The sequence below is a fragment of the Tamandua tetradactyla genome, chromosome 11 (genome assembly GCF_023851605.1).
Source record: "Tamandua tetradactyla isolate mTamTet1 chromosome 11, mTamTet1.pri, whole genome shotgun sequence".
Lineage (NCBI taxonomy): Eukaryota > Metazoa > Chordata > Mammalia > Pilosa > Myrmecophagidae > Tamandua > Tamandua tetradactyla.
Genome location: NC_135337.1, coordinates 83,177,186 through 83,202,724, shown reverse-complemented (window position 1 = coordinate 83,202,724; position 25,539 = coordinate 83,177,186). Strand labels below are relative to the sequence as shown.

At 45.4% G+C, this 25,539-nt stretch overlaps 1 protein-coding gene across 1 annotated transcript in view; it reads right to left on the bottom strand.

Moving 5' to 3' along the window:
* LOC143649178 (mucin-16-like) overlaps positions 1-22,068 on the bottom strand; it is a 43,051-nt gene extending 20,983 nt beyond the window's left edge. Inside the window, exons 1-2 of the mRNA XM_077119378.1 lie at positions 21,503-22,068; positions 2,064-2,192 (exon numbers count right to left, since the gene is read on the bottom strand). Coding sequence (XP_076975493.1) covers positions 2,064-2,192; positions 21,503-21,590 — 217 coding nt within the window. The 5' untranslated portion in view covers positions 21,591-22,068. The remainder of the gene's footprint in view (positions 1-2,063; positions 2,193-21,502) is intronic.
* Positions 22,069-25,539: the final 3,471 nt, after the last annotated feature.

Sequence of the window (25,539 nt, the reverse complement as noted above, 5' to 3'; positions counted from 1 at the left end):
TAATTGGCCCTTCCTGGAACAATTGAAGTAAAGGGCAGTTGTAGAGGGAGAAGGTAGGAGAGTTCTAGTATACAGAATCATGTCCGTGGATTTCTCAGCTCAGCTAGACTCCTGGCCAACTGTGGAGTTGGATAAATTCCCAAAGCTGCTGCCCCCTGCAATTGTGGTCTCTACAAGGGATGTGGACTAAATGGTGGCTGATCCAGTCACGACCTTTGTGCTAAGTGTGTCAGAAGATATCTCCTTGAAAGAAGCTTCTTCAGGGAAACTGATCCTTGGGGTGGTAGCTCCAGGGACCATCAAAATAGCAGAGGGAGGAGAGGAAGAGACTGGCACAACAGTCAGTGCTTTGGAAGATTGTGTCTGCACTCCAAGGTCTGCTTTGCCGAACTTGTATTCTGGAACCCAGAGTCGGTCCATGGTATTGTTATGAGAAGGGTAAGACTGGGTGTCCTTGGAAAATCAGAGTTTCCAGAGACAAAGTTTACTGGGCTTTGTTCCTGGGAAATTGTCTGTGATTCTGAGAACCCCACTGGGCTAGGTAACGAGACTGGAGATAAGCTCCTTATCTCACTGTCAGAGGTAGTCAGACCCCAGGGATGGTGTTAAGAGCCACTCCAGGTGGTCTCTCCTGGCGGTACTGACACATTCACCAAGTGTCCAGATTGAGAGTTTGCCCCACCAGTGAGTGCTTTCTTAGGGATATATAAGTGACAGGCCCTGAAAAGAGAGAAGAAAGGGTGGCCCTAGCAAGCTAGTGTTTCCAAGACTTACTGACAAATCAGAGATCATACATTTGGATGGGCTAGTGTACGTTCTGCGGTTCATGCTGTGTGTCTGTGGTTCTGGGAGAAGTGTGGAGGGAGAGACCGAGTTTTGTTAGCCCTTCCCATGACAGGAATGGAGATAGAAGGTTCAAAATGGCACATATTGTTTCCTTTCCCTCTGAGTTGGTGGTGCCATTGCTTGAAGACTTGGCAAGAAGGACAATTTAGTTGTGTTCTGTCCTTTCTCTGACCTCAGATGTACCATGTTCGAGATGGCTCTCCAGGTTGACAGTGGGTTAGCTTCTGTGACAAGGATAGGAGATTAGACCCCATGGGCCTTCAAGCCCATCTTAGACCCTTAAGTTGAACTTGGCTCAGGTGATGAAGAGAGATCTGAAGTCCCTTGTGAAGTCATCTGTGCTGAGTACTACCCTGGAAACCACAGTTATCCTAGGAAGGTGGAGGAATCTGAACTACTGCCCTTCTGTATTTATCTCTTCTTGAGTCCAGACTCCTGTAGGTGAATGAGTCACATCCAAGCTAACTTTAACATTGGTACCAACTGAAGAAGTGGGATCGGTGGAAGTGGCCACTGAGAAAGTGAAAGGACCAAATTTTAGCCTTCCTGACGGAACTATCTGAGCAAAATTCCATTCTCTGCATTGGTCCTAATGTTCTAACAAGCTCCTTGCAGCTGCCACCAAATGTATCCATATTTTCTGGGCTCCTGCTGAACATCCTCGGACCATAATGTGTGGTTGGGTGGGAAGCCAAAGAGGGAAGCTGGGAAGACCTCCTGATAATTTCTACTCTGTTTCCTCCTAGTGCAGGAGTCCTAGCTGTTTGTCTTCCAACATTCCCGTTGAACACAGAATTATCCACGAAAAAATATTTAAAATTTCAAATTGAGGAAGCTTTTACCCAGGACAAAAGTCTGATATACACCAAGAGACCATTAAGCATGGGAAGAGGCTTTTTTTTACTTTTACCCTTTCACTAATTCATTATTGAATTTCCACTCAGCATGTCATCCTATCTGACTTATTGAATGAATTAACACACGAAGAGAACTTAAGAGTTTTTCACCCCATCCAAGAGTTTATTTGGATGTGTACTGATACACTTATCAGTATATTCTGTTCATACAATTCATGAGCCTGAGAAGAGAAATCAAATTGTTAGCAACTCTCCCACTATTTAGAGCCAAACTCCCTTAAGCAACCACTCATGTTCAACAAGTGAAAAGGTTTTCTCTAGCAAGGAGAAGTACAGAGGGGAAGCAGGAATAAGACTTACTTCTGTCTGTTTTAGTGGCAGGTGAGCTGGTGTCCAGAGCAGGATTTGGCTGGGTACTGTATCTCTGTACTGTTGAGCTTGAGGTTTGGCTAAAAGGCTCCACATTCCCAACGGTCCCTGTCAGAAAAGCTGAAGGAAGGTGATGCAGTTAAATCAGAGGAAAGAGAGAAACACAGAGGCCAGAGACTTCTCCTATTCTCAACCCTGTTTCTGAAAATGATCTTCATTTAGGAATATCTAGGGATGCTTAGGCCACGCCATCATGATGGGCTGACCCCAGTACTCATCATAGAAAATGACCAGGTGATAATGAGAATAGTAAAGCCTGAGAAAATGTTTCAGCAACCTAAATATAACTATGTGGTAGTCATCAAGAATAGCTACAAATCATGATGTGGATGGCTGATCCTGTAACTATGGATAAATGCAGGTAATTTCTACAGTGACCTAAGAAGCCACACTTAGGAAGCTGTGGTGTCCACCTTGACCAACTGGACATTCCTCTTCAGCCATAATCCTGGGATATTACGAATCAAAGACGTTGTGAATACAAGGAAAATTCTTTACCATCTCCCAAGGCCACCCAAGCACAACATGCCAATTTTCTAAGAAGACAGGGGCAGCAGAGCCCTATTTGTGAATGGGAGTGACCTGCCAAGATCAGGAGTATAAGTGCTGTTTGACCCAGCAGTCTGATCCTTGTTGGATAAGGTCTCTACTAGGGGAGAGGTGGATGTCCAGAGAGGATCTCTCTTAGCCTCAGGGAGGTGAATGCTTCTGATGGGGTTTTGGTCAGCCCAGTCTCCACTCCTGGGCTTGTGACTTTCCCTCCGGACCCCCCTGGGAAGGAAATAGTCTCAGGAGAAGTGTGACTTCGCTTTGTCAGAACATTGGTAAATGCTGATGAAGAGATCCAGCTTGGAGTGGTGGGAGTCAGAGGAGAGGCCCTGGACCCTGTTCTACTGGCAGATCAAAAGAAACAGGGCTGTAGTTAATGGTGGAGGACATATGAATTGAGGGACTTATTTCCCCATCAGAAAATGGGCTGGACCACAAGGCAATTGAACTTGAGTTTTTTAAAAAAAGTGCTGCTAGGGTAACTTTCCAGAAACCTACGCCCTCCAGATAGGTCCCTGGAGCAGATAAATCCGGAAATGCAGAGGGGCCAGCCTCTTCAGAACATCAACTAGTTCCATCCCCCATCCCATATTATCGACAGCCCCTTCCAACATGAAAAAGTTAGAACAGGCATAGTACAAAACCCCTAAAGAATCAGAGAAAGATCAAAAGTGATGGTGGAGTTATATGGAGAAGGTAGGGTTTAACAAATGAGGAGTGTGATTGCTGAATTGCTATATTGATTTTTTTTTTTTAGTCTCCACTATCTTGAACAGCAAGAGTAAAAGTCTAAAATTGTGGAATTGTAATACGTACTAAACTCTGAAGTCTACTCTACAACTAATTGTGATGTGCTTTGAAATGTATTCTTTTTTTTGTGTATATGTTATTTTTCACAAAAAAGAAAAAAAGTTGATTGTGATGATAAACACACAGCTTAAGATGATATTGTGAACCATTGAGTGTACCCTTAGGATGATTACATGGTATGTGAATATATAATAGCTTAAGATATAATATATATATAATATATTAAGATATAATATATATCAATAAAAAATAACTAAAAAAGATCAAAAGAGAAGTGGAGTTATAAAAGAAAAGATAGGATTTAACAAAAGAGTATGAGTCCTGAATCATTATATTGATATTTCTTTCAGTCTCCAGTGTCTTGGATCAGCCAGAAGGGAAAAACCTAAAACTGTGAAACGATAACCCATACCAAACTTTGAAATCTGTTCTACAACTAATTGTTGTGCTTTGATATTTTTTGCTTTTTTGCATATACGTTATTTTTCACAATAAAAAAAAAATAAGAGGCTGTACCTGAAAGAGATGGAGATTTTGTATCTAGCAGAAGAAGATGACACTTTCTCTGTTGACGCTTCCCTAACCTTTGGGAAGAATAAAGTAGAATCTCTGGTTTTCCCTGTTGCGGGAAAATGATCAGTGGAGTGGTCACCTCAAGAGAGACAGTGGCTGAACATGAGATTCCAGGCCCAGTCCTACCCTTGATGACTGATGAATCTTGTCAAGGACCACGTTGCCATCTCAAGGAGGTTTCCTTAGTGGCTGCCATAGCCCTAACATTGCTTGCGGTCAAAGACGTAGATGAACTCCACTCGTAAATTAAGTTTCATCTCAGATCTAGTGTGACTTCTACTCGGTCAAAGCCCTGAGTAACCCCTCTGTTCATTTCCACAGAGCTCTTCTGCAGTCCACCTTGGAGAGAAACATGTTTCATCATTAGTCATAGAGTTGACTGATGTTGCATCTAATGATGTGGGTCTTCTCCTGGATGCCTGGGAGCTTATTACCAAAGTGGTCAGTGCCACTGGGAATGTGGGCTCTGTAGATGGAAAAGTACAAGAGGGGAGTGGGGATGAATTCTGCCTGACTTCTGTGCTGAGGAGGCCTGGAAATCTAGATTCATGGACGTCAATCCTGCCTCCAACCTCTGGGTCTGCGAAACTTCTGGCTGTAGTTTCTATGGATGAATAAAGCAATAAGCAGATGGACTTGGTTCCAGGCCCATAAAGGTCACTGGGAGGCTGAGACTGGGAGGTGGGGAGGGAATTAAGTCCCCAGTAATATGAACACACAGATGGATTCAGTTTCACTTAACTCACTTCCAGTTATGGATGGACAGGTGTTGTTCTCCACTGTGTTGGGGATGGAAGGTGTAGAAGACATAGTGATTACCAAGCCTGAATCGCTGGTGGGATTGAGGGCACCTGGACTCCTTGACCATTCAGAAGCTGATGTTTTGCTATATGGATGCTGGGTTTGTCTGTGGCTTTAGGAGAGGCCATTAACATGAAAACACTAGCTAATGGCCTTTTCCTGGTGGAGATTGAGGTTCAGAAGGGGCGATTGCATTTCTTATTCTTTCAGTATTCATTTCTGTATTGCTTGGCATCGTGGAAATGGAACAGGTAAGTTAGGCTTTGTCTCTGTGAGTCCCTGGAGTCAGGATGGAAGTGACTTTCTAAACTGAAAATGAGCTGGTCCCTAAGATTTTATCACTGTGAGATGAAGCAGGTGAGGATAGAGGAATGTGGGTGCTTATCCTGTTATCTCCAGCAGATCCAGGTGGAGTTGAGGAGAAGTGATGTCTAGTGTTTGATGCTGGGCTGGTTCCCTCCCAGGAATCTGGAGTTCATCTAGATAATGTCTCAGGGATGGTAGATGAAACCAACCCAAGTGATGGGTGTGTCCTTCCCGGAGAACTTGAGCCAGCATCCACCCTGGTCTCAGCTGCTGATGTGGATATTAAGACACTTTTCATGGCCAAAGTCAAGTGTGTACATGTCTCAGATGAAGCTCTAGCTCCCATGGGCAGGAGGGTTTGGCCCCAGGTAATCCCTGTGCAGCTATTTCTTGTCATTGAGATTTTAGTAGGAACAGCAAACTGATCAGTGGCTGGGTCATTTGTGACTTCAATAGTGAGTGTGCCTGTAGATGTTTCTTGAGGAGACATTCCTTCTATGGAGCTGGTATTTGTATGGTGAATCCAAGGAGCTCCATAATAGGGGAAGAGGTGATAGAGGTTGGCTTAATAGTTTTTCCTGGGATTGCTCTGTTTCTATTCCAGGATTTGTCTCTGCCTACCTTTGCATGTGAAATAATGGAAGTTCTGTGAAATAATGAACTGTTCCTGCGGTAGCCCATGATGCTGCTGTTAGGCTGCTAGAATGGGTACCCTGGAGAGGACAGAGCTTCCAGGGGCAGCTGTACTGGTGGTATGACTTACAGAGTCTGTGGTTCTGAGCTCCCTCGCTAGATGGGATGAAGAAATCTCATCTGATCTTGTTGCCCTGCTATCAGGAATGGTAAAAACTATATGAGGCCTGTAGCCAAGATGCTGTCTCCTGTATGAATTGATAACTCAGATGTAGGCATAGATGGATTCAAAGTTTCTTTGGGATGTTCAGTTGTGATGGATAAACTGGTGTTGGTCTTCACTGAGGCGAAAATGGTAGATCGAAAAGACATGATTTTCACTCCTGAAACACTGGTGAGACTGAATGTGCCTGCATTCCCTGGACAGTCAAGAGCTGAAGTGCTGAGGGTGAGAACAGTGTCTGTTGTTCCTTCCCCTGACAGAGATGGAAGCTCTAGAGAAGACGTTGTACTTTGGAAACTTTCAGTTTTCATTTCTGCATTGCTTGGTATCATAGAAAGGGAGACAGCTGAGTTGGGCTCTGTCTTTGCTGGGGTCTCAGGGATCCCTAAGGTTATGATGGAGGTGATAATCTGGTTTGAGAATATACTGGTCCCTGAGACTTTATCACTAAAAGCTGAAACAAATGAGAAACAAGGAATGCTGGTGCTTTTCCTGATGTCCCTGGCAGATCTGGCCTTTGGAGAGGAGAAGGGATGTCCATTGTTCAATGCAGTCAGTGCTAGCCTGGTTCCCTCCCTGAAATCTGTGGTTGCTCTAGAAGATGTCTCAGGGAGGGCAGCAGAAACTGCCTCAAATGATGGATTTGTCCTTTCTGGGCATTAGTCAGTATCCATGATCTCAGCTGTAGTCATGGATGTTGGGACACTTTTCTTGAATAAGGTCAAATATTTAGATGCCTCTGATTTAGCTGTGATTGCTTACTAAATTACCACCTCCTGTTGTTGTGGTCTCACAGATTGATCAGTAGCTGAGCTACTTGTGCCCTTTGTGGGATGTGTTTGTAGATGTTACTCTGGGAAAAGTTCCTACCATTAAACTGGTTCTTTGGGGAACTGAGTCCAGGAATGATATCTGTAGCAGGAAGGTGTGTAATACGTGATTATGAGTCTTTCTCATATTTAGGGTTTGTCTCTTCCTTACTTATGCACTGGAAATCAGAGGTTTCTTTAGCTTTGCTTGGGATTGTCTATGATATCATCGTCACAGTGTTTGGAGCAAGTGTCCTAGGGAGGTTAGAACATTTGAGTTTGGTGGTGGAATCTGGTGAATCTGTCATGAAGAGATTGTCTGTGGGTCTGAACTTCCCTACTGAGGGGGATGAAGGAACATAAGATGAATTTGTGGCCTTGATGTTCATCATGGGTAAATCCTGGGGTAGGGACCAGCATAGACTCTTATCTAGGATCTGAGGGTTCAGATGAAAACATGGGTGTATCTGTTTCAATTACTGATAGAGCATAGTTGGTGTAACTTGACGGGAAAGTGAGAAATGAGGAAACACTTGTTTTTACTCCTGAAACTCTGGTGATCATGATTATGTCAGAAGTTTCTGACCTTCAGTAGCTAAAAGCTCTGGTGAGTGCTCTGGGGTATCTCTGGAATCATTACCATCCCCACTGCCCCCTTTTCTGATAGAGCTGGAGGTGGAAAACCCAGAGGCACAGATAAACTTTTCCCTATCTCAACACTTATAGGATGGCCCCTCAGAGACATGGAGAGAAGGACAAGTGAGCTGGGGTCTGTCTTTGCTGGGATTTCAGGCATCTCTGATGTCAGGCTGGTTGAAACTCTGTGAATCAGGAGTATGTCACTCCCCATGGCTTGATCTCTAAGAATGGAAGAAGAGGTAGTTTTGGAGATACTGGTTCTCATCCATGAATCTTTTATAAAGCCAGACTCAAAAGAAGAAGAGTGATGTTAAGGACCGACAATAAAAGTATTAAAAAGAAGAAGAGTAAACTCTAAGCACTTGTGTGGTAAGAGTTGGGCTTGCTAACTCCTTAATATCTGTGGTCCCTCTAGTGGTTGTCTTGGGGAGGGGGGATGAAGCTACTGGAGTGGTAGCCACAGGCTCAGCTGGAAAAGTAGAAACTGGGACATTTATGGATGCCTTAGTCAGAAATATGTGTTCTGTGGGTAGGTGTGAGACACCCAAGATGCTCCCACTGCTGCTGCCTCCTGTGATCTTGGTCCTAGCATGAAAGATGGATGAAAGTATTGGTGGGTTAGTCATGACCTTTGGGTTCAGAGTCTTCATGAGTATTTCCCTGATATAAGTTGCTTCAGTGTCATTGCTCCTGGGGGTTGTGAGTTCAGGAGAAAGAATAGACGGCAAGGCTGGCACAACATTGGATGCTGAGGGTGGGGGTGATGTTTCTCAGGTATAGTACTTTTCTCTCTGAAGAAATATTTTCCCATGGTTGGGTGGCATATTCATAGGGCAAGGCTATACTCCTACTGAAGGAGAAGGAACAGGTATCTTGGGAAGATCAGAGTTTCCAGGGATGATTCCATTGATGTCAGCTTCTGGGGAGATTTCTATAATTCCCACCTCCCCTATATGGCTGGTTGACAGGGCTGGAGCTGAGCTGGTGGTCCAGGTGTCCATGGTGGTAAAGCCTGGGGGTGGGGGTGGGGTTGCAGGGGCACTCCAGGTGGTCTCTCCCTTAGGATCTAGGATCTTTGTTGGGGCCCAAGGTGAAGAAGCAATTGCCTGAAGCCTGCTCTAGTCGTGGACACAGGAGTAGTGGGCTCCACCAAGGCATAACTGACAGGGAATAATGAACGGTTCTTATTCTGGAGGCTCTGGTGGAGCAGATGGTATCTGGCTCTCTGAAAAAACAGTGGTCAAAAGTATGGATGAGCTAGACTGTGCTCTGAGGCTGACATGGGATGTGTCTGAGATCAGGACCATCACTGCTGTCCCCTTTCCCAGTGGGGTTGTAAATGGAAAACCAGAGGGATGGTTATCCTTATCCTTCTCTCGTAATTGTAGGTGGTTACTCAGAGCTGTAGAAGAAGGACATTTGAGCTGGGATCTGTTTTTTCTGAGGTTTCAGGGGAGTTTGAAGTTAGCCAGGGCCCTGGGAATGATTTGGAGATGATAAGAGCTGAAGGAGACAAAGATGGATGAACATAGAAGCCACGTGCATTGTTCTATAGTGTTGGTGCAGGCTGAATTGGGACCACAAGGGGCAGGGCCCTGAGAATAGTCATCCACATCTGGAAATCAGACAAGGTGTTGATATACATCTGGAATGAACGAACCCTGCCATGCCACAGTTTTAGTTGTGATAGCTGCTAAAAATGCCTCTCTCAAGAATGAAGTCATAAACCAGAATCTAATCAGTTTGTAAGCTAACTGGAATTTCCCCACTGCCTGAGAATCTCTGGACTTGGAATGAGATCTTGAGTAGCTGTGAATCCCCAGATATGGTAACGGATAACTCTGGTAAGGTTTTTTACTTTGGTACTACTGCTATTTGAGGCCAGATAATTCTTTATTGTGGAGGCTGTCCTTTACTTTGCAGAGGTTGACTAGCATCCCTGGCCTTTGAATACAAGATGCCACTAGTATCTCTCACCTACAGTAGTGACAACCAACTCTATCTCCAGAAATTGCCTAATGTCCTCTGTTTTAGAGGCATCATCTAATTTAATTTAGAGTCTACAACTACTGAAATAGAGAGAGGCATTTATTCCCACATTATAGATAAGAAACCAGAGGCTCAGAGATATTATAACGCTTGTCCAGGTCAACAGCCAGGAAGTAGCAGAGGGATGGGATTTGAACGCAGGCTGCCTTGCACCAACATTTATGCTGATAACTGCTCTACTGTGCTGCTTATGAAGTTTTGTCTGCCATAGACTCATGAGATGAAGAGGATCTCTCATTCATGGACAAGGAATGGAGGGCAGCATAAAGAACCCAGGTAGGGCTTGTTACTCAAACTTACTCTTCCTTTCTCGGCTGGTGTCACCAAGGGAACTGCTGAGCTTCCCTGTCCATGGACATTTGGGGAATTGTGTCTCAGCAAGACAGGAAACCTGCCTGCTCATGTGACAGAGTTGACAGCTAGGCCCAGGGTGAGGTCTGTTGACACCAACTGCATCCTGGATACCATGCAAATGTGAAGAGAAAATGTGAGTGGGCAGCCAGGAGAGTCAGAGAAGGAATGGTGGGAAATAGGCTGTCTTTCTCCTGCCTACTCTTAAAAAGGCCAGTGTTGATGAGCACGTCAGAAAAGACAGAGCCTATACACAGACCTCAGGTCCTATAGACCTCCTGGTGACCCATAATTTCCCTTCCTGAAATCTAGCCAAATTCAGCTTCCTCAGAGGAGGAAACAAAATGCACAGTAGAAGGAGCCTGGAGGAAGTGGGCTCAGCTGGATTCAAACCCAAGATCTGCCATTTACTCACTGTTTGACCCAAGACAAAGCTACTTAACTTCTCTGAACCTTACATCCTCATAAGTTCAATGGGACAGCAAGTAGGTCAATCTGAAGGTGTAATGAAGTGAATGCATGTAAATCGGTTAATACCATTTAGGAAAGTGGAAAGGGTTTACTAAACCCTGGTTGCTATTGGCTTTTTTTTTTTTTTTAACTTTTGCAGGAGTTTATACAAGAACTTATTTATATTTTTAGTGTTAACTGGTGGAACACCTGAATCTATACAACCTCTTTCAATCATGCTCATCTTCAATATGGTAGTACTTATAGACCCACTAGTGAACCACTTTCACTTCTATCTATTCCCTTACAATTAAGTTGTTGCTGGCTTTTATTATTACCTATCCACAGAGTTGATGAGTATTGTTGGGGATGAAAGGTCATAGGCTGACTATCTGTTGGCCCCAGATATTGATTAGCCTGGGGCTTTGGTGATGGTTACTACATTCAAAGTCACCTCTATGAAGGAAGGACCCCAGGGTTGGTCATCCTGACAGGAAGCAACACAAAGGAAAATATCTTCCTCTGGACTTTCCAGTGTTTCCATAGTCATCTCTACCTAAAGACTCATTCATTTATCATTTCATTCATTCCTTCCAGACCCTCAGCAAACATTTCTTGAGCACCTATCATGTGCCACCCTCTGTTAGAAGAACTGCAGACAGAACGGTGAATAAGACATACCCAGCCCTTGCGTGACCCCCACCCCACCTTAAGAAGTTTGCATTCTAATGGGAGACATCAGACAACAAATCATCCGAGAGAGAAATAAAAATGTCCTTGTAGGGGGCGGGCCACGGTGGCTCAGCAGGCAGGAATGCTTGCCTGTGATACCAGAGGACCTGGGTTCAATTCCCAGTGCCTGCCCATGTAAAACAAACAAACAAAAAATTTCCTCGTAGGAAGTAAAAAGGGGTTTGAAGTACTCTAACAATGGGATGGAAGAAAAACTTTCAATAAGGTGGCCAGGAGAGACATTTCTGAGGAGGTGATGATATTTAACTAGGAGCCTGTGAGATGAGACGCTTCTTATCACAGGAGAGGTGAGTTTATGGTGTAAGGAATGACTGTACAAAGGCCCAGAGGCTGGAAGAAACTTGACCCGCCCAAGGAACTTCAAGGTAGACCAGAGAGGTGGAGTACATTGAACCAGCTGGATTGAAGTATGAGGTCAGATCAGGTAGACAGGCAGGGACCAGACCTTGGGGGATGGTGGGTGGGGCTGGGGTCAGAAGGGAGGTCAATTCAGTTGACATAAGAAATGAAGATTTTTATTTAAAGTGTGATGAGAATTCACTGGAGAATTTGAAGCACAGGAGTTGCAACCAGATGAGAATTTTCAGAAGATAATTCTACCAGGAAAGAAGTGCATGAAGACTAATGAGATAGTATTAGAATGACGTAGAAATGTCTATAAAATCTTCAAGATCAGAGGCCATGTCTTAATTTTGGCATACACCCTCGCCCCACCCCCCACCCCCGGGCCAAGCACAGTATCTAGAAAATGGTAGGCATTCAGTAAATGTTTGCTGTTAAATTAACATTAAAAAAGTACGTAGAAGCCAGCTTGTAGGGGGCTCATAAGCATAATAGGGGATACTTTGAGCATCAAAATAATAATAATAATAATAATGACACTAATTGACTGTAAAAACTAGAGAATATTTAAAATCCAAGATGTAATAGTAATTAGAGAGAAAAGGAGAGCGGGAGAGAAGGAAGGGAAATGTTGGGGATTGAATCATGTCTCAAACAAAAGGCATGCTCAGGTCCTAACCCCTGGCCCTGTGGGTGTGTAATTTGTAAATTACATTTGTAAATAGGATCTCTGGAGACATTGTTAATTAAGGTACATCTATACTGCACGAAGGTGGGCCCTTATGGCTGAAGTCTTTACAAAGTCTTTATAAAACACAGAGAGAAGCCACAAGATAAGAAAGAAGTTGGAAGTCAACAGAACATGTAAGAGAAGGGAGAAGATGCTGCCGTGTGCATTGCTATGTGACAGAAAAGCCAATGAACCTCAAGAATCACTGGCAGCCTGCCCCAGAATGACACGGTCTTTAGGGAGAAACTATCACCTTGCTGAGACCTCCTCAAAGTCTCCCAGCCGTGAATTTGTGAGCCAGAAAACGCCCCTTGTTTAAGTCAACCCATTGTAGGGTATTTGTTTTAGCACTAGGAAACCAATACAGAAGAGACGAAGGGAAGGGAGGGACAGATGAAAAGGGAACAGAAGGGGAGAGAAGAAAAGAAGAGGAAGGAAAGCAAAAGGGAAAGAAAGTTTTCCCTTATTGAGGAATGCCAGTTTATAATGAAGAGCAAATTATAGAATTAGAAAATTGCTATTTTGCTACCCCTGATGAAGCAAGAAGTTTAGCTAAAAATATTAAAACCATTGGGTTAGGTTGTTGTAGGGTAAGATATCCTCAAGGTTTCAACCTATCAACCCACACATTATCACTAATTGCAAAAGAATAAAAAGTATTCCTTCCAAGAAAAAGGTTTGGTGGTCCCACCTAAATCTAGGAATCAAAACTCAAACCATATCTAGGGCAATTTATAAGATTCCACAAGGGTTCCAGGCACTAGAGCACCTTGCCAAAAACCTACAACCTCCAGATGGGTCCCTGGTCCAGACAAGTCCTGAAACCTAGCACAGCCTCTCCAGAACATCAGATAGTTCCATCTCCCTACCCCATATTAGTGACAGAATCTTCTGATATCAGAAATGTAGAATTGCCATAGTCCAAACAACCCCAATGAGAGGTATGGAAGGATCAAAGGTGATGGTGGAATTATAAAAAATAGGACTTAACAAATGAATATGAATACTGAATCATTACAATGATATCTCTTTTAGTCTCTAGTATTTTAGAGCAGCTAGAAGTAAAAACCTAAAATTGTGAAATTGTAACCCATGCCAAAGTCTGCAATATGTTCTATAACTAATTGTGATGCTGTGCTTGGAAATTTATACCTTTTTTGTATATATGTTATTGTTCACAAAAAAAAGAAGGAAAAGAAGTTGATTGTGATGATAAAAAAGTATTTAGCCCTCTAGCCTCCTATATGCTGGTGCAGCTAGAAGGAAAAATATGAGAGGATGGTATGGTAGCCCATGACAAACTCTGGATCTATCCTGTAACCACTTTTTGAAGAGTGCTTTGAAAATTATTGCTTTTTTATTTCTTTGATTTGAATACATGTTATACTATACAATTAAAAAAAAAGGTTTTAAAAAAGGAAAAAAAAAAATCAAACCATGCCTAACAGGGAGCAACCCTAACTTATATCCCTGATGGGATGTAATATGAAGTATACAACATGACCCATGAAGAATTATTGCTGAAAAAGGAAAAAAGTTCATCCTGAATCAAATTAAGCCCCTAATCAAGGGTTAGCAAGCATTTTTTGTATGTATTTTAGGCTTTGAGACTTTGGGTCTCTGTCACAACTACTCAATGCTGCTGTAGCACAAAAACAGTCACAGGCTGTATGTAAACCAATGAGCATGGCTCTATTCCAATAAAAATTTATTCACAAAAAACAGGCTGAGGATATGTCATAGTTTGTCAATCCTTCATCTAGACCCTGCTTCCAGTTTACAGAAACCACAGGAAATAGAAACAAATTAAATAGCACCATAAAACATTCAAAATGCTGGAAATTTTATGAGACAACAAGCCTGGACTCTTCAAAAAATCAATGTCCAACATCCATACACACACACACACATATGGCTGGTGGTGGTGAGTGAGCTAGAAAAAAAGACTAAAGGGAGTTACAAGGTAGTTCAGTGGTAGAATTCTCACCTACCATTTGGGAGACTCAGGTTTGATTCCTGGCCCATGCACTTCCCAAAACAAGCAAACAAGAAAACAAACAAAATCAGAAAAATTCAACAAAAGTTGCTGCAATAATGGGATACTCACATGGAAAAAGAATGAGATGTTCGTATGCTTGTTTGTCAAGATTTGCAATGGAAAAAGAATGAGATGTGACCCAGCCATACAGCATACAAAAAAGAGAGACATGAAATGCAATGTGGGAACCTAGATTCAATTCTTTATCGTTTTAAAAAACTCCACTATATTTCCTGGACCATGCACCGCACCCCACCCCCCCCCAAAAAAATTGAAATAAAAAAAAACACAACTATAAAAGACTTTCCTGAGACAACTAGAAGTTGGAAGATGAACTCCACATTAGATAATATAATAAAATTATTAAATTTCTTGGGTACAATGATGAAATTGATTATATAGGAAAATGTCTTTAGTCTTTGGAGATGCATGCTGACATTTAGGGACAAAGTAATGTGGTGCCTGCAACTTGGTTTGAAATTGCTCAAGAAAGATGAAGAAAAAAAAGGATAAGAGAGCATGCCAGTCAGAAGGAATAATCAATTCAAAGGCCCTGAGGTAGGTGTGCTGGTTTGAAAAGGTTTATATACCCTAGAAAAGCCATGTTTTAATCCTAGTCAACCTTGTGGGAGCAATGGTTTCTTCTAATCCCTATTCAGTACCTTATGTTAGAAACTTTAGATTTTCTCCATGGAGATGTGTCTTGATCAAGTGTGGGTATTGAGCTTGGTTAGGTGCAGATGTGTCCCCACCCATTCTATGTGGGTCTTGATTCATTTACTGGAATCCTATAAACAAGAATGACTGGAGATTCAGAGAGAGCAGAGAAGGACAACAGAATGCCACAGAACCAGGAAGCAGCGAGTCCACCAGCCAGCGACATTTGACGTTGAAGAAGGAAAACGCCTCCTGGGGAGCTGGAAAGGAAGCTAGCAGATGATGCTATGTTCGCCATGTGCCTTTCCATTTGAGAAAGAAACCCTGAACTTCATTGGCCTTCTTGAACCAAGGTATCTTTCCCTGGATGCCTTAGATTGGACATTTCTATAGACTTGGTATCATTGGGACATTTTGTTGGCCTTAGAACTGTAAACTAGCAACTTATTAAATTCCCCCTTTTTGAAAGCCATTTTGTTTCTGGTATATTGCATTCCAGCAGCTAGCAAACTAAAACAGGAGGATCTGGGTAACCCTGGAAATTGAATTAACCTCTCTGAGACTCAGTTCCCTCATTGATAAATAAGTATGATAATGATAGCACCTAAATGAATTAATATGAGTAAAATACTCAGAAGAATGCTTGGCACAGAGTTAGGCCTAAATAAATTCCAGCTGATTGTAATAATACTAATAATACTAATGACAATAACATCAGAATGACCTTGGTATCCAGAGAACAATTTCAAACACTAGGAGTTATCTCCATGCTCCCAGTTTATTCATTTCCTTCTGACACTTTCTGCTAGGACAGCATTTATCATGGCATAACGTTACTTGGTTCATGGACTTTAATAGCTATATATGCAAATATGCATTAAAATATAACACGCATAAAACCCACGATTTTGTAGATAATATCATTTGGGATCAGGCTATCATAGGTACTTAAATGTGCTTTAAATGAGCTTACTTAAAGAAAAACATCAAATTCTTATTATAATAGATTACCATCTATATATGGATATGGAAAATATCCTGACACTGGAATGTAAATGACTGAAATTTTGGGAAAACCTTTCTAGGACATGTACTTCCATAGATACAACTTCCACCAAGGAGACACTCTGATGTCGCAAGAGCATTGCCACGTTACCACGGAGACAGCAAGGGGGGAGGGTAGAACCAATTTTGTGTGTTGTAAACAGCTTGAAAACACAAGAGACCATAACAGAGTGAAAGACAGCGCGCCCTGAGTGAAGCAGAGCAAGTTATTGGATGAAGGTATTTCCAGTTTCACATATAAGCATAACTGGGTCTAACGTGCAATGCATTTCTTAGGTCACAGCTTAAAAACTTGCCTAGACATTGTTTTAGCTTCTGTGTCAGCTCCTTCTGTGATATCAAGCTCTGCCTGGCTTCCTTCCCCATGCCATCTCTCCTTTTCCCGCGGTCCCGGGATCCCTGGAAAGAGAGACTGAGGAATCTGCATAACTAATGGTGCCTTGGTTTTCCTTATCTATAAAATGGGGATGATAAATAGTATGCAACTCATGAGGTTGTTATGAGAATTAAATGAATTCATACATATCCGGGACTGTTAGTGTTCTCTGTTAGCTATTGCTGTGATCATGCTTAATTTGTGCACGGCACTTATCACACAGCATGGTCATTATTATTCATGAGGGAAGGAGGGGGCAACCTAGGACCCAACCATCCAGTGGGAGATGAAGCAGACTCATTGGGAGGAAAAGAATCAGGATGAGGGGAGCCGGGGTCCACAAAGAGGACCCATGGTTCAGGAATAGAACTCCAGGAGGAGCAGGTGGCCACGTGGAGGCAGCCAAGACTGTGCAACGTGGGAAGAGAGACCCAGAGAGGGTTGGGGTACAACCAGGCAGTTGCTATCCCAAGATAGCAGTGGGGCCCAGCTCCACTCAGGATGTGGCCAGACCAGTTCGGGCAGCCCCCTGGACCTCCCATTCCAGGGATGGATCAAGATCGGGGAGGGGGAGGGGGGGCCCCAGCCCAGGACAACAAGGAAATACCAAGCCCAGCCCATGGGGAGGGGCTGAGACACCGCAGGCAATGAGCCCTGTTCATTGCCCTCACCCAGTTTGCTGGTCCATTCTGCACCCCCAGGGACTGCTGGGGCTCCTTTGAGAGTTTCAGCCTTTTCTCCTATCCTGCAGACCTTACCTGCCCTGGAAGGAGACAACCAAGTCCTCTCCTCCATACTTCAGGAAAGTGAGGACATTTCTCCAGGAGTGAAAGAGGGTGGCTCCCCCGCCCTCAGGGAGGGGAAGGAATACCATACATAGTCACATTTGCACATTCACACTCATACACACCCACATACATGCACAAATTCATACACACACATGCACACTCTCATGCACACATACATACACATACGGAACAAGAACTCAAATCCTGGGATCCTGGGTTTCACCCTGGTTCTCCCCCAAGCCATTTAATTCCATTGAGCCTCAGTTTCTCCATCGTTAAATCGGAGGTAATAATAGTACATGTCTGCCTATCTGGGTGTCAAAGTGAAGTTTAACTGAAATGAGTTGGGCTCTATAAACAACTTGCACCCACTTCAATCTTAAATGTTACCTCCTCAGTGAGGCTTTCCCTGATTTAATCCTATTGAAAAGAGCAACCTGTCACCCAACACACACCTTAGGAGCCCTAATTTTCTTTGACCTGGTCCTTTTCTTTTCTTCTTACCACTTTCTAATAAACGAAGGCACTTATTATTTTGATGGTTTATGATCCACCTCTTAGATTAAAATATCAGCTTGATGAAGGCAGGGATCTTTGTTTTGTGCATAGCTGTATCCCCAGTACCTAGAACAGCATCAGATGCATAGTAGGTACTCAATAAATACTCATCAAGCAAATGAGAGGATGAATCTCCAAGTGTAGTAAGCATTTAATAAAGAGGTGACTGCTCTTCCTGATAAAGTAAAAGTGGATAGGGGCCTTTCCCTCAATGTAAGGGAAAGAAGAGTCCTCCTTTTGTAGGACAAGAGAGGACAGGGATCTGCCATCTCCTCTGAGAGCTAGGACACGCTTAGATGCCAGACACGAAGAAGATGGTAACTCCATCTGATGTGGGCTGGTGGGACAGAGACTCTTCCTTCCCCAGTATTAGTCTTCCTTCCTTCCTTCCCTCCTTCCTTCTTTCCTTCCCTCCCTCCTTCCTTCCTTCCTTCCTCCCTGCAACAAATACTTACTGCATAATTAATATGTTAGGTCTGAGACAGGCTGCAGAAAGGAAGTGCTGGGAAGCGAGTGAGTACAGGAGAGGGGTCGTGATGGAGGGTGACAACTGATCGCAGTTTTCCTGGGACCTTTTCAGTTTTAGCACAGGAAACCTCTGTCTCAGGCACACCGGGACAGTGGATCACATGCTAGAATGTGTCCTCTTCACCTGGGATTTGCCTCCGTGCTTTTGTGTCTGTGAGGAACTTGGGTCTCCTCAGAACAGCTCAGAGCCAAATTTAGAGAACTGCATGGACCTGTGGTAGGAGTGAAGGGTTCCAGAGAGCAGGGAGTTGAAGAAGCAGGTTGCTACCTTCTCCCAGAGGCCAGGCCTGGAGCGGCAGAGAGTTGCAGAGTGCTGTGGTTTTAATCAGACAAACTGGATTCAAAGTCCAGCTCAACACCAGCTGCTGTAGTACCTTCCTCTCTGAGCTTCTATTCTCTCATTCATAAAATGGAGTTAGTCTCACCACCAAGTCTATGGTTGGTGATGGGTGCCAAGAGTGAGTCACCGTGTCCAGCCTCTTAGTCTTGGACTCCCAGGTGGGAGGAGCCTTATTCACCAGCTCAAACTGCCCATGGCGACCGGAGAGCACCAAGTGTCCAGATGGACAAGCTGGCTCTGAAAAACACCCAGGGCTGCCCTGCCCAGACATCACACTTTCTTTTTCAGTAGGCCACTCAGAGGTTAGAAACAAAGGTGGCTTTGTTCCCTGAGGATTGGCAGGGGGTGGGGGGAAAGATGGGTCACAAGTGGAAAGTGATAAACTGAAATTCTGGTTTGGGTAGGTTAGACTCAAGGGCCCCCTCACATTTCCAAATACCCTCCACTTGCTCCTACTCTGACTGATGCCTCTTCCATTGCAGAGCCCCCTCCATGGACCTCAGATCCTTCTAGCCTGGTCCCAGGACCGAGGCAATGGTCACTGTCCATGGACTCAACAAGGGCACTCAAAGCCCACGAGCTTCTTGGAGCCCCTCGGGGAACTCTGCTTGGAGAGGTGGAGAAGGAAAACCGACCCTTTCGTTGGAAAGTTAAGCCCAAAAACTGCCAGGAAAGGAGAAACCCTTGACAATGCATGGCCTCTTCCAAGACAAAGAGTAATGGCAGGGTCTTAGGATTCATCTAGAAACTTGGATTCAAATCTTCGCTGTGTCACTTTAAATAAGAGGCTGAACTCAATTTCCTCTTTTATAAAGTGGGGAGTAATGGTGACTCCATTCCCACTCAGGCAAGTGAAAGCCTTTACCTGTAAACCTTTGGCACAGGTAAAAGCCCTGGCAAACAGTAGGTGCACAAACAACACAAAATGATGGTTATGGATGGGTCTTTGGGATCTCTAGTATCTCAGCAACAGTGGCAAGGAGGGAAAAGGCACAGGATTGAGGTGTAAAGAAGGATCGACAGGGTCCAAGATAGAAAGAGAAGTAAGTGGGGGATGGAGCATACAGTTTTAGGATTTTTTAATCTTTTTTTTTTGGCATGGGCAGGCACCGGGAATCCAACCAGGGCATCCGGCATGGCAGGCGAGAACTCTGCCTGCTGAATCACCATGGCCCACCCCAATTTGTTTTAACTTTTTAAATTTTTCTCTGGGGAGATGGAAACTCAGAGAGGTTGGTTGTCTCGTTCAATGACATGCAGCTTTGTCAGTGGTGGCCTCAGATGTTGGTCCATCTCCTCCCAAGGATTAAGAAAGCCTATTTCAGCAATTTTAATTCTTTGTTTGTGGTCAAAAGCTCTGGAGGGTGTCTGGACTGATTCCACCAGAATCCCATGTGGCCTCAGGGTTTGACCTGTGTCCTGCAGGAAGGACAGGGCAGAGGGAGGGTGATCAGCCTACCACCCTAGCGACCAGCTCGTACTAGGGCCTGGGTCTGCCTTATACAAACACTCCCCACACCAGTGTCAGACGCTGCAGGAGCCTAGGGGTAGGGGCAGTTAAACAGACTCTGTTGTGGCAGTGTGCTGCGGGGACAGCTCAGGGGACACACCCCATCAGAGGTAGTGGGTCCGTCCTGTGCAAACCCACCCTGCATTCAGGCCATTGTGTGAGTGCCTCACAATGCACTTCCCAAAAAGCATTTCCTGGGTGTAGAAAGAGGTCCCCATGACTCAGAGTGGAGGTGGGGGCCATGGGACGGGGGCTGGGGCCCCTTCCCCTCCTGCTCCCAGCTGCATACAGCATGCTCTGGGTAAGGGAGGGGTGAGGCAGCAGCTCACTCATGCTGTGGTTAGCAGCTCACTCATGCTATGGTTAGCCTATCAGGATGGGCAAGCAGGGTGGGGTCTCTCCCCTTCTCTTTAGCCCTCCTGGGGCCTCACTTTCCTAGGCTAAGCATCAAGGATAGTCCTTCCTCCTCTGAGGCGTAAATGAACCGATATTGAAGTACTTCCTACATCATGGGTGGACCCTTCCAGAAGCCGAGGCTTCTTCCTGCCGGAGGAGTGGCTGAAATGAAAGCTTGTGGGTTGGGGCAGCCCTGGGGCCAAGCATGGAGGATCTCGGGCCTTCCATAGGGAGAGGTCCTGGCCCCACCCCACATCCGTTACCAAGCCAGGCTGCAGCACTTCCACTGAGGCCCGTGGGCTTTCCCTGCGCAGCAAGCCCCTCTGATCCCCTCCCCTAATTGATCAATAGGCCTGGAGACTCTCCCTTTGATACCCAGGGACACACTTCCCCTAAGGGGCACAGGCTGCCGCTCTGCTCCTGCCATCCCCTCAGCATCTCCCCATCACGCATACACTCAGATGACACTTAACTACCCAAATATACCAGCAGTTCCCTGCCTCCTGGCCTTTGACCACCCCTGTTCTACCTGCCAGGAATGCTCTTTCCTTTCTACCACCAACCCTGCCTATAGAAATCCCAGCCAAACCCAGTGTCACCCCGCAGGTGACATCAAGTGACCCCTCTTCAACACCTCTCCAATAGCAACGCTCCTGCTTCTGCCTTGTTCTCCAAGTGACTGGTCACCCATCTGCCTCTCCCCTTAGCCAGCAGTTACTAGCAACCCAGGGCTACAACTTAACATTTCCCTCCATGAGCTGGGCACAGGTGCTGGAAATACAGGTGTCATTAAAAACCCTCTTGCGAATGAGTGCATTTATGACCCAAGGAATGAAGGAATAAACGGGCATCTCTACACTGACCCTGCCAGATATTTAATTAACAATGCAGCAGTTTCGTCAGCTCAGCCAAATCGGTCTGGAAAATGCAGGCTTATCTGGCTCACCTTGAATTAACTGTTTGCTAAAAAGTAAAAGAAGCCCTTCTCGCTGCTCCTGCGGGGGATCTGGGAAGCTCGAGGTACCTGTCGCATCTGCTACCCCCGTCCAAGAAATCTGTCAGCCTCTTCTACTGGTCCCAGCCCAGCCCTACTTACCTGGCCCACAGGTGAGAAGGAGACTTGCAACGAGAACCAGCAGGTGTCCCTGCTTCTGCCTGGGGTGTGCAGGTCCCTCCCAGCCCATCCTCTCGTCCTGGCCCTCGGTGCTGTGTTCCGAGCCTGCTCGAGTCTCCCACTCCTCATCGCCTGAGCAAGTCCCTGAAACTGAACGCAACCCCGCCTGGCGTTGGCTCTCAGGAGGGCAGTGAGGACACACCTAGTGGAGCCTCAAGGGAGAGGGGCAGGGCCCGCCCTCGGGGGAGGCAATGGGTGCCACTGCTGGCAAAGGTCAGACAGCATTATCCAGTCGCGGCACACTGGCGGTCAGCTGCTGGCCGGCCCCTGCAGACTGAAATCCCATGACGAAGGGCTGGAGGGACACCCCAGCCAGATGAGTCCATTTCAGAGCCAACATACCCCATGGATCTGTCCTGGCTTGATGGAAGACAGGGGCCCAGACATTGCACCTCTCTCTTTCTTTGAAGTCCCCAGTTCCTGCCGGACACCCTCCTGCTCAGGGGCTCAGCACCGTCAGACTGGAACTGGGTGGACCCTCTTTTGGGGGAGACAGGGCATCGGCTGCACCCTGTGGCTGGCTCTGAAAGGTTTTGGAATGTGCGGGAGTGGAGAGGAGGCTGCGTTCCCATAGGGAACTCCCTCACTGCCTGGGGGAGCTGAAAGCTGGGTTTGTTCTACTCTTCAGGAGCCATACAGATCCCCACCCCCACCTCAGTGCCACCCTACACCTCCTCTGTTCCCCCCCAGACCCTGCGTGTCCCAAGTGAGGGGGGGTTTCATTTCCTCACTCGCCAGCCAAAGTCCTTCAGCTGCCTAGACCAGCAGCTGAGAGGTATGTGAGAAGCTGGTGCAGGTAAGGGGTCCTGAGGATTCTGTCTCTTCCTCACCAGCCCCATAGCCTACACCAACTTTTTATAGGCCCAGGCCTGGGCTTTTACTACAGTAGCACCAAAAACTATCGCTCTCCTGCCAATGCACCCAGCACAAATCGCCCAGGCGAGCCCCTGAAGTACCGTGCTCCTCAAAGAGCTCCCTCTGTCTTCCTCATCCCGGTACTCAGGAGACCCTCACTATTCACTCCCTCCTGCCCCACCCTCAAACCTCTATCAGCCTCATAAAGTGGGACTCATCACCCATCTCATACCCAGTGCATGGTATGAGTTCGGCAGGCCACGGGGCCCAATATTTCCTCTGACTCTTGTGCCTAGGGTCAAACTCTGACATCTAGAACCAGGTCTAGATCCCTGGACTCCCCAACCAGTTCTTTTCTCTTTTAAGCAATTCAAAATCCTTCTTGGGGTGCCACATTCAGGACCACCAGGCCCAATCGGTCCGTGAGACCCAGGGGTTCCTGGAGCTCCCTGCTCTCGCGCCAAAGAACGCTGGCTTAAAGGGGTTAGGTTCGACAGGGACAATCACAGCTGCTGCGTAATGAACATTTACAGGTACCAGACGCAGGCTCCAGGCATCACCACCATGTTTTACCGTCATGGCAACTCTTCTAAGGCAGCTACTATTAATTGCTCCATTGCACCGATGAGAAAAAGTAGGTTTAGTGACCTGCACAAGCCATGCTACTAGGACATAGGAGAGCCAGGGTTTGAACTCGGGTTTTATTCTAGACCAGTGGTTCTCACCTAGCGTCAGCCTTCCGTCTCTCCACCGGGGGGATATTTGGCAACAGGTGAAGACAGACTTGGTTGTCATAGTGGGAAGTGGGAGCTGAGACGGACACTTCAGGGGACTAGAAGAGGTGAGGGAGGTTGGTAAATTGTCTACGTGCACAGCACGACTCCCTACAATAAAGAATTTTCCAGCCTCAGATGTCAATGATGCCCAGGTTGAGAAATGCTGGTGTAAGGTAGTGCGGTCTGACAGGCCTTTCTTTGATCGTGTTTATGTTTTGTATCTCAATATCCAATATGGTGACCATGAGGCACCTCTGGCTACTGAATACTTAAAACACGGCGCGTGTGAACTGGACTGAATTTTTTATTTCGTTCAGGTTTTTTTTTTTTTTTTTTGCATGGGCAGGCACCCCTCATTCAGTTTTAATTAAAAAAAAAACTGATAATCAATTCGGTTTTTTGGAAAACATTTATAAGTAAGATTGGAACAACCTCAGTTTGGAAATGCACGTTTTCAGCTTCAATTTTATGTACTCTAAATACAGATCAAGTATTTCTGACGAAATTTTAACATCCACCTTGAGCCATGCTGCAAGTGTAAAATACACACTGGATTTAGGAGACATGAGAAAAAGAATGTACAGCATCTGAATTTTTATACTGATTACCTATGGAAATGATAACTCCTTAGATATATTAGGTTAAATACAGCATATTATCAAAATTAATTTCACCAGTGTCTTTTTCATTTTTCTAGCATGGCTACTAGGAAATGTACAATTATGTAAGCGATTTGTGTTCTCTTTGTACAGGGCAGTGGTGGGCTGAGATCTGAGTGCCCCCCACTAAAAGGACCTGCTGCCTCTCTCTCTACTGATGTACTGACGCCCCCAGCTCAATGATACCTGTCCCTACAGCAAGGGTGAGGTGGGATCCAAATTCCCCTCTCCCCTTTGCTACCAGTGGGTCAGCATGTGACCACTTGGGAATTGGGTAAGATGGGGAAAGGTCCCAGGGTGTCTGCCCTCAGAAGCCTTCCTGCCCTTCAGTGTGTGAATGGAGAGAAGAAGGCAGGGTCAGGGAAGGGGTGAAGGCAACCGCTGTTCCGTGCTGTGCCCAGGGACTGCAGGCTGAGCCAGCATCTTCAATCTGATGGCATCGCTGGGGCCAGAGGAGAAAGGGTTGGGCTTTCTGACCCTGCCAGGACTGGCCAAGGAAGACAAATAGAGGACTGAGGACACAGCTTAGGCAGAAAGAGGGCAAGAAGCTCATGGCAGAAACGGAGGAGGCGTGGTCAGAGAAGAAGTAGGAGGAAACCATAGTGCTATCACCGGCTGGCAGGGCAAGTTGATTCTGAAGACAGGAGAATCCCCCGTAGCAAATCTCACTGAGAAGATAGACGCAGAAACCATGAATAATCTCTGAGAAGGCAGTTTCTTTGCAGGAGAACGTGCAAGGCCAGAAGTCAAGAAATGACAGAAGCTGGAAGTAGCCTGGGTTCAAATTCTCCTCACCACCCCCCCCCAGGGCAATAATGACATCAGTAATAATGACATTACGGAGCCCTTCCTTTATCAGGAAAGCAGGAAAAAGGGGCCCAGAGCAAAGGGCGCTGACATTAAATCACATCAACAATTGGTATTTATTCAACGCTGACTCCGAGCTCCCACGCTGACTCTGAGCAGATATGAGTGGTTCATTTAGTCTTCACGGCATGTTTAGGAAGTGGCGCAACCATCAACCCATTTCACAGAGGAAGAAACTGAGGAACAGAGAGGTTCTACAACTCACACACGATCACACAGCTTACGTACTGTCTGTTTCCATTCACAGTACATTCGAGAACAGGTAAGATGAGCAGATACTGATTGAGGTCAGAAAAGTGTTCTGAAGATGGATGCATCTTCTGGAAAAGGAGTGTGAGGGAAACTTCTAGTACAGTGATTCTCACTTGGGGGCGAGTTTGACCCTCAGGGGACATTTGGCAATATTTGGAGAGAATTTCGATTGTTATAACTGGGGGTGGGGGTGAGTGGTGTCACTGGAATCCAGGAGGTTAGGGCTAGTAATGTTGTTTAACATCCTATAATGCACAAGAGAGCAACTCACAGCAAAGGATTATCCATCCTCAAGTGTCAACAGTGTCAAGGCTGAGAAACCCTGTTCTAAAGGAACGGAAGAGTCTATACCTTGAACTGCGCAGAGGTTACACTTATGTAAAAATTCATTGAGTCATACACTTAAGATTTTATCACCCTGTGCGTGTGGTATACCTCAACAAAAAGTTAAAAAAAAATTAATTTTTAAAAAATACAATGGCAAAGCACTGTTTTAAAGCCAGACCTGTCTGAATACTTTTTTTTTCCATCTGAACGATGATAACACCCT